The following is a 9154-nucleotide window of genomic DNA, read 5'->3' as shown; positions in this document are numbered from 1 at the left end:
CATGTTGTTTTTAAGACTTTCTGACCAGCAGACACATTTTATAACAAAATAATTCTTGTCCTGCGTTCTGAACAATTTTTATGCATCAAATTTAGCCTTTTCTGTACGATTTCATAATTTTGATCTTGAACTTTCAGTGTTCATCAAGAACATTTTCACATCATGATAAAAACAGTAATTTGAAAACCTGTCAGCTTTAAGAGTTCTTGTGTTTCTTCTTTATTGCCGTCTTGCAGAATTCCCAGAGCTTTGGCTTTAGACAGGGAGTCCATATGAAGCTTTTTGAGATGTTTCTGGATGGACTTTAGATTTGTTTGTGTGCTTGAAAGAAACTACAAATGCACAGATGATTCAGAATGTGATGAAAGTCTTTGCTATAAATAACACAATTTAAGATGGAAGCTTGGGGCCATAAATAAATGGACCTTGGGCCGCGATTGGCCCCCGGGCCTTACTTTGGACACGCCTGCTGTAAGGGCGCAAACTGTAGAACTGGAATGGGACAACACTTTGCGAGTTCTCACGTGACCTGCATGATGTCACACGTTCATCTTTGCGATATTAGGAATTGGAATTGCACAATTTTTACTTTCTACAAATTCAAGGTGCTTAAGGGACGACTGACTGACTGTGATCCAGACTCTGACCGTACAGACTGCTTAACCACACAATTTAAAATATATAAATAGGCTATACAACTATAAATATATAAATGATACTGTACACACATATGTGAAGATGAATAGATTAAGGCTGTTTCCTATATTTATACTTACAGGCAAACTTTTTTACCTGTAAATTTCATTCCCCTGGGAATCCCGTGTTTCACGTCACAATGCTATGAACTCTGGGTAATTCAGAAGGGTCTATGGTTAGTAACTTTAATGGGACAGGAAGAGTTAAAGTGAGAGACAGGCAGAGAGAGGAGAGAGAGGGAAAGACAGAATCCCAGTGTGTCAGTCTAAGCCTATAGCAGCATAACTAAGAGCTGGTAAGAGCTTTCCAGACCCAACTCGGTCTCAGCAGATGTGTGTCTAACATGAGTCTGGTCCTGCTGGAGGTTTCTGCCTGTTAAAAGGAAGTTTTTCCTCTCCACTGTAACTAGCTAAATACTGCGATGTGCAATGCTCATGATGGATTAAGGTGGGGTCAGACTGAGTCTTACCCTGTCTTGGTGTTGGGTCTCTGTTCATAATTTGACATAGAGTGGTCTAGACCTCCTATGTTTGTAAAAGCGTCTTGAGATAACGTTTGTTGTGATTTGGCGCTATACAAATAAAGATTGATTGATTGATTGGTCCAAGCCTGATCTAGCTCTAACTATAAGCTTTATCAAAAAGGAAAGTTTGAAGCCTACTCTTAAAAGTAGAGAGGGTGTCTGCCTCCCGGACCCTGACTGGTAGATGATTCCAAAGGAGAGGGGCCTGATAACTGAAGGCTCGACCTCCCATACTACTTTTAGAGAGTTTAGGTACAACTAGCAAGCCTGCATGTTGGGAGCGTAGAGTTCTAGAGGGGTAATCGGGCACTATGAGCTCTTATCCTGGGAACAGTCCGATACAGAGACATTGCTAATAAACGTAAGATGTGCAGATATTTCACTTCTTCATCATTCATCTTTGTCGTCTGTAGAACAAAGGTTTTTCCTGAAAGTACAACACCAGTCTCAGATAACATTAAAATAACTCTGTAATAAAAACATGTCAGCGCTTTTGTTCCAAATGTGTTTATTAGATTTTACAGAAATCTTGGACAGTACAGCTTCCTCTCTGCACTGACTGAACCTCTGCTGTGGTTCATGTGAACCTTCTCAGAGCCTCCTCCTCTGCTTTCCTTCACCTGCAGCACCGACAGGTTAACAGCTTCCTGCTGAGGAAGAGAAGCAGAGGGAGGAAGCATCTTTAAAACCATGAAGTGTCCTGTTCTCTTCTTTCCTCCTCCAGGAAAAACAAATCAAAAAGAAAAAGCCGAGAAGAAGAGTGTGAAGGTGTTGGTGTCCAGGTGATCGGGCGTTGTTGTTGTTGTAAATTCCGGTCATCTTCTCCTCTCTTCAGTCATCGTCCATTGTTGGTGTGATGGTCACGCCCCTCCTGATCTGTCCCCATCCGATCAGACTGAGTGGAAGAGAGCGAGGAGCAGGTTAGAGGAACGGTTCTCACAGGAACACTCAGAGAACAAAAAGGAACAGTCCTTACCGCCAATGTTTCTCCACACGTCGACTCAGAGCGATCTTCTCTCCGACCTCTGTGCACACCGGGTTGGTGAGGACGATCTTCGCCAAATCAGCCTTCACGGCGCTGACGCGGCCGCCTGTCGACAGCGAGCCGATGTTCACCATCAGGACCTCGTTCTTGGACAGCTTCTGGACCTGCAGAGACAAGAGGAGTAAAGGAGGCGGTCAGGAACCTGATCACGTGTGAGACCACCAGCGAGAGTTACAGACAAATTCACCCAGATCTGTCTCTGATCCGTCACAGTTCAGATCTGATCGGTTTCTATTCTAGTCAATGTGTTAACTTCCACTGGATCCACTCCGTTGGGCTCCGGCTGCGTCTCTGATCCAGCAGGTCAGAGCCCTCCAGATCAGATACACAAGACTTCTATTGTTGGTGGACGCCGGAGCACGACGCATCAATCTCAACAGAGCAGATGGAGCGGGACAGGAAGTCAGGTTTCACCAAAACATAATGAAAACATCCGGTTAATTTTCAGAATAAAACACTCGTAACCCTTTTCGACCGAGGCAGTTTCAGGGCCGGCTAGGAGCCGGTGCTCAATTGAGAACTGTTTTCTTTTGTGTTTCGACTGCGAGTGAACCAGTTCCAGAGCGGCTCCATCTCTTTGCTGGTCTAGAACCACTAACCGCTTACGGCAGGGGGCGAGGGGCGGGTTTGCCGTGATCAAAAACACAAACTAAGGTATATAGAAGCTACAGTCCTCGTCGCAGAGGTCGCCAGATCAACTCCTGGCCGGTGGTCCATTTCCTGCATGTCTTCCCTCACTCTCTACTCCCCACATTTTCTGTCTCTCTTCAGCTGTCCTGCCATTAAAGGCAAAAATTCCCCAAAAACATAACATAACTTTAAAAACAACAACACACAAACCAAACGTGTTTCTGTCCTGAAGACTAATGGATTTCCAAGTTCTCTTCGGGACCTCGTGTGATTATGAAAAGCCAGGAGCAACACCACCAAGCATGGTATGTTGTCCGCCATCGTTGTTGTTGAAAGTTCGAGCTAACGCTGATGGGAAAAGCGGTCACGTAAATCTGATGTCATGACGTGTCTCTTCCACGGGCTCGAGCGGGCGGAAAAACAAACGGGCGCCGTGTTGGTTCACGAGTTCAACCAGCTCCGAACCAGCCTGGAAATACAACCCGATTCACGCTGGTCGAAAAGAGGTATCAGAGGTTTTCAGAGGACCAGAAAGACAACATGGATGAGGAGAGGAGGAGGAGGAGAATCCTTGATTCAGTCACATGACTCTAGCTGTCTGGCAGTCCGGCTCCGTGCTGCGTTCTGAAACCGGTGGGTGTTGACGGACGAGAGAGCACAGAGCCGGACTGCAGCGGATCGGAGACGGACCGGACACGGATCTGGTGGAAGTCTGATGTCTAACATGAAGATTTGATCTCACCTTGGCGGCCTTCTTGTCCCCCTCTGTGCGGACTCCCAGCAGCCTCCTGAGCAGGAAGTAGGAGATTTCCAGCTCGGTGAAGATCTCTGGCAGCGCTCCGACGGCGCCCAGCACCTGACCCACCATACGATCCGCTCTGCACAGTGTCGGGTCGATCTTAGTGCCCACACCTGCAGAAACAAACGACGCAGTTCACCTTTCAGTTTAAGAAAGAGTGTGTTTGTCCAGGAGGTCCTAGTTAAAACGTGTGTGTGTGTGTGTGTGTGTGCACATGTGTGTGTGTGACTCACCGATAAGGCCTCCGGGGGCAGCGTACTGCAGGTCGTTGTGCTCGGCGAACAAGGAGACGATCTTGGAGAAGATTGGTTTGCACATGAGCTTTCCCTCGTGGTCTTTGGACACGATTCCAGGTCGCACCTCGATTTCTTGACCCACCTGGAGGAGAGACACATCTCAAGATAAGACACCTGAATATTTGGGAAGTCTAGAATCATCTGAATCATCTTCTGAAGAAGAAGACGTGAAAAAAGACTGATGTCTGACCTTGAGCACACCCTTCAGGATACTTCCTCCCGCCACTCCTCCCTTCAGATCATCCACCTCACAGCCGGGTTTGTTCACGTCAAAAGATCTGATGACTGAAACACAGAAGAAGAAGAAGAACAGAGTTTAAAGAACCTCCTCCAGGTGAGCAGGACGAAGAAGCGGCCCGGAGCGTGTTCTCTTACCGATGAGTCGGGGCTCAGAGATGAAGTCTCTCAAGGGCACGGGGATCTTTTTCACGATGTACTCGCAAACCACCTCGATGTTGTATTTGAGCTGCGCTGAGATAGGAATGATGGGAGCGCCTTCTGCCACCGTGCCTGCAGGAGAATCACGTAAAGACACATCAGAGAGCGACGAGTGTGAACCGAAGAGTCACGAGGATCTGGTCACTTTACAAACATCTGCATGTGAGGTTTCTGCAGAGAAGTGCGGCTGCCTCACCCTGCACGAAGGCGAGGATCTGCTCGTACTGCTCTTTGGCCTGGCTCTCCTTCACCAGGTCGATCTTGTTCTGCAGGATGAGGATGTGCTTCAGCTTCATGATCTCTATAGCTGCCAGATGCTCCGACGTCTGCGGCTGAGGACACGATTCGTTACCCGCTGGTGGAGAGAGAAGAGGACGAATCAGGCGACTTCTTTCCACCAAACTGGGAGTCAGGAACAAACACGTGAAGTCAAAGCGTCAGGGTCTTACCGATGAGCAGGAGGGCTGCGTCCATGACGGCAGCTCCGTTCAACATGGTTGCCATCAAGATGTCGTGACCGGGACAGTCGACGAACGACACGTGTCTGAGAGAAGAAACCAAAAACAGACGAGTGAAGAGAACATTTATTATCCATAAATAAAGTCTCATTCTGCGCTCACGCTCTCTCCACTCGTACCTGACCAGTTTGAAGTTGCCCTTGGTGCCGGAGATGTCTGTGGGGAACTCATCAGGAGTGCTGCTGCCACACGACCTGTAGCACTCGGGCCGGGGACAGTTAGGGTCCTCCAGCTTGTAGACCTGAAACCACAAAAACTCTTTAGAGTCATCTACCAGTCAGTGTCCGGGAGGCAGACACCCTCTCTACTTTTAAGAGTAGGCTTCAAACTTTCCTTTTTGATAAAGCTTATAGTTAGAGCTGGATCAGGCTTGGACCAGGTCTTAGTTCTGCTGCTATAGGCTTAGACTGGCACACTGGGATCCTGTCTTTCCCTCTCTCTCCTCTCTCTGCCTGTCTCTTACTTTAACCCTTCCTGTCCCATTAAAGTTACTAACCATAGACCTTTCTGGAGTTCCTGAGCTCCCTTGTCTCGTAGGTTCCTCTGGATCTCTGCTGTAGATTCCTTTTTTGGGGTCTGTTATTCATCCTTTCTTTCTTTCTTTACTTCTTTCATTCTTTCCTCTTTTCTTTCTTTTATCCCTTCTTTATTTCATTCCTCCCTCCTTTCTTTCCTTCATTCCTTCCTTCTTTCTCTTTCTTTATTTAATTCCTTCTTTCTTTATTTCATCCCTTCTTTCTTTTTCTTCTTAATTTCATTCCTTCTTTCTTCCTTCCTTCTTCCCTTTCTTTTATTTATTTTCCTTTAATTTCTTTCTCTTTGTTCTTTCCATGTTTCCTTATCCTTTATGTCTCCATTCCTTCACCATTTATTCTTAGACCTTTCTGGAGTCCCTGAGCTCCCTTGTCTCGTAGGTTCCTCTGGATCTCTGCTGCTGTGGACGTGCCAGACTCCAGCTGCTACAACTACTACTATCTGTCTCCCCACTATCATCATATCTCTCTCTCTCTCTCTCTCTCTCTCTCTCTCTCTCTCTCTCTCTCTCTCTCTCTCTCTCTCTCTCTCTCTCTCTCTCTCTCTCTCTCTCTCTCTCTCTCTCTCTCTCTCTCTCTCTCTCTCTCTCTCTCTCTCTCTCTCTCTCTCTCTCTCTCTCTCTCTCCTGCTGGAGGTTTCTGCCTGTTAAAGGAAGTTTGTCCTTGCCACTGTAACTTGCTAAATGCTGCAAAGTGCTCTGCTCATGGTGGATTAAGATGAGATCAGACTGAGTCCTGTCTGGAAGCTGGGACTGTATCTGATCCGGTCTTGATGATGGGTCTTTGTTAATGATAGAACATAGAGTACGGTCTAGACCTGCTCTGTTTGTTGTGATTTGGCGCTGTATGAATGAAGACCCTTACCTTGGCGTTGGCATATCCTAACTTGATGGTGATGTTCCTCTCCAGCTCGTTCTTGAATCGGACGGTGTGAACGCCAGAAATAGCCTTCACTACCGTGGACTTCCCGTGGGCTACATGGCCGATGGTGCCTACAAGAGAGGAAGACCAGAGTCAGAGGAGTAGTCCTCATGTTTTCACGAGAAACCTTCAAGGACGCCGGTTTGATTCCCGTACCGATATTGATGGTGGCCTGTCTGCTGATGATCTCCGGAGAGAGAGGCGTCAAGGTAGACACGTCCTGCGGAAACAACAACCAACATGAGTCGCATTAGACACTGGGACAACAAACAGGTTTTCAGGGTGACGTCCTGACCAATCCTGGAGGTGAATGGAAACAAAGAGAGCTGGCAGAGAGGCAGACATGCGAACACTGACTCTGCAAACCTGTTGTGTTTAAAGAGGGGAGGGTCTGCTCTCGTTCAGGCTTCATATCGTCCCTCTAATCCCTCTGTAGCAGCTTTACATCATTTACTGCTACTTTCACAGGCACTGTAGAAGCTTCCTCCACTGTTGCCATGCTACAAAATCATGTTTCTCTATTTGAAATGACAACTTAACATACGGCAAACGTTTTGGACCCTAAATCTGATCCAGAAAGTTTAGAAACCCCAGAAACAAGCAGGACGTTCAAGCAGATAGACCCAGACATCCCTCTCCTCAGCAACACTTTCCAGCTCCTCCTGGGGAAGGCGATCCCAGACCAGGTGGGATATATAATCCTCCCAACAAGTTCTGGGTCTACCCTGGGGTCTTCTCCCAGGTTAGGGGTGCCCGGAACACCTCTACAGGGAGGCGTCCAGGAGGCATCCTCATCAAATGCCTGAACCACCTCAGCTGACTCCTTTCAATATGAAGGAGAAGGATGTGTGAGCTCCTGACCCTCTCTCTAAAGCTGACACTCTCCAGAGGAAACTCATTTGAGCCGCTTGTATCCGAGATCTTATCCTTTCGTTCATGACCACGATGAGGGGTGGAACACTCAGCTCCCTCTTCACCAATCCACCTGTCAATCTTACGCTGCGTTTTACCCTCACTCAAAAACAAGACCCTGAGTTACTCAAACTCCCTCTCTTGGGGCAAAGTGGTTTTGTTTGGTGCGTCTCCCCCTCTGCCTAATCTTCCTTCAGCCAAGAAGGTCTTGGTGGCGTTTACAACTCTGCTGGCAATAACGTTGATACTGTAAAAGTGGAAACCTTCTTTCCCACATAGCTCCTCAAACTGGATTAAGGGGGCGCTTTCATTTCTTAAACTGGAATAAATGAGACTTAGTCTGGAATCCTTTTCTTTTTTTTTAAGTTATATATTGGACCTTTTTTTCCCCACCTTTAGTGACAGGGGAGAGGATAGTGGATAGTGCAGGAAAGCTGGAGAGAGTGGGGGAATGACATGCAGGAAGGGAGCTGCAGGCTGGATTCTAACCCGGGCTGCCCTCTACAGGGGCGCGCAACTTGACCAATAGGCTAAATCCTCGCCCCTGGAATCCATTTCTATCTTATTACGTTGACAGCTCAGCTTGTCATATAACTTCAGACTGAGCATCACCACGGTGTGTTTTATTTAGTCACTTCTTGTCTTATTTATTTATATTTTGCATTTTTGAAGTTCTACCAATTAAATCTGGAGGCGGTATGTGCTATTTGTTGTTTCATACATTGTCTGTGTATTTTTTTGTTCCTACATAATCAGAAAATGTTACAAATTTTGACCTCACAGATTATTGTTTTTATTTAACTAAAAATGAGTTTTTTCTATATTTTTTATTGCCTTTTTTTTCACTTTAGGCCTTTAAATAACAAAAAATGCCTGTAATAATATTCCAAATAACATAGGTGAACCACATTACAACCACAGGCTACTACAAAAAAACATTTAAAAAATATTTTTCAAGATTAATTAACAGTCACATGAAGTATTCGAATTTTTTTTAACCGATTAATCGAATATTCGAAAATCGAAACTCATCCCTGATTCATATTTAACGTCCATTGTTACTTCCCTTTAACCTGTATCTACATATTATAGGATTTGACATTTTAAATTAATGATGTTAAACACACAACAGCTTTATTAGCAACATTATAACATCTCCTTTAAGAGTCATTTATATATTTATATTTAATCTATTGTTAATTTAGCAACTGATGCTAACGCTTTAGCCTTCCCTCAGAACAAACACAGGGACCACTTCAACATTAAAGGATAAAATATTAAATATCAGCTTCATTATTATTAAGTGTATATAAAGTGAGAACACTCAGAGAACCGCCCGGTGTGAGACACAGGTGAGGCCGGGGTCTGAGCTCGGAGCCCCGCCGGGCCTGTCGTCATGTGCCGGGTGGTGGTGTCGCACCACCGGCGAGGCGACCGTTGCCGTTCACAGTGAGACCTACAGGAGACCGTTTGGACCACAGAGTACACCGACAGAGACCCAAACCCTCCAACAGGCTGAGGATAACTGAGGAAATGTCGCTTACCAAAGTAGAAAGGTCTTGTTTCGCCAAATGAGGCTGACCGAGCGTTGTGCCAGACTCGTCGCCCGCCATCTTGACTGAAAAGGGAATGAAGGAGGTGTCTCCGTGGAATGCCTGATCAATAGGGGAGAAATTAATCCTTTTCTTATTAAATTATCATTTATTTATTTTTAAATCTGGTAAAGTTTTAACATGAAAATACAAAAATAACATATGTAACATATAATAAAATATTTTTCTTCAGAGGATTGTAGAATTTAGCTTTCTCATGAATCATCGAGGCAAAGGGGTCCTTCCACAAC

General features: G+C 45.8%; 1 protein-coding gene across 1 annotated transcript; it reads right to left on the bottom strand.

The window, feature by feature from the left end:
* Positions 1 to 1710: 1710 nt before the first annotated feature.
* On the bottom strand, positions 1711 to 8966 carry eif2s3 (eukaryotic translation initiation factor 2, subunit 3 gamma). The gene is made up of 12 exons (XM_034706069.1): positions 8856 to 8966; positions 6556 to 6619; positions 6343 to 6470; positions 5065 to 5186; positions 4877 to 4971; positions 4624 to 4782; positions 4365 to 4499; positions 4180 to 4274; positions 3927 to 4071; positions 3637 to 3806; positions 2196 to 2368; positions 1711 to 2114 (listed from the first exon to the last, which is right to left on the bottom strand). Exons 1-12 carry the CDS (start codon positions 8922 to 8924, stop codon positions 2051 to 2053), a joined length of 1419 nt encoding a protein of 472 aa, XP_034561960.1. The 5' UTR covers positions 8925 to 8966; the 3' UTR covers positions 1711 to 2050.
* Between the last annotated feature and the right edge of the window lie 188 nt (positions 8967 to 9154).

This window comes from Notolabrus celidotus, chromosome 17 (assembly GCF_009762535.1).
Source record: "Notolabrus celidotus isolate fNotCel1 chromosome 17, fNotCel1.pri, whole genome shotgun sequence".
Classification (NCBI taxonomy): Eukaryota; Metazoa; Chordata; class Actinopteri; order Labriformes; family Labridae; genus Notolabrus; species Notolabrus celidotus.
This window is presented reverse-complemented; position numbering and strand designations above follow the sequence as displayed.

Bases quoted from the DNA above. Each gene is read 5' to 3' on its own strand.
- eif2s3 (XM_034706069.1), bottom strand. From the start codon at position 8,924: ATGGCGGGCGACGAGTCTGGCACAACGCTCGGTCAGCCTCATTTGGCG. The intron at 4,972-5,064 runs GTACGAGTGGAG...TTCTTCTCTCAG, and splicing joins GGCAACTTCAAACTGGTCAG to ACACGTGTCGTTCGTCGACT. The intron at 2,369-3,636 runs GTGAGATCAAAT...TTGTCTCTGCAG, and splicing joins GGGACAAGAAGGCCGCCAAG to GTCCAGAAGCTGTCCAAGAA.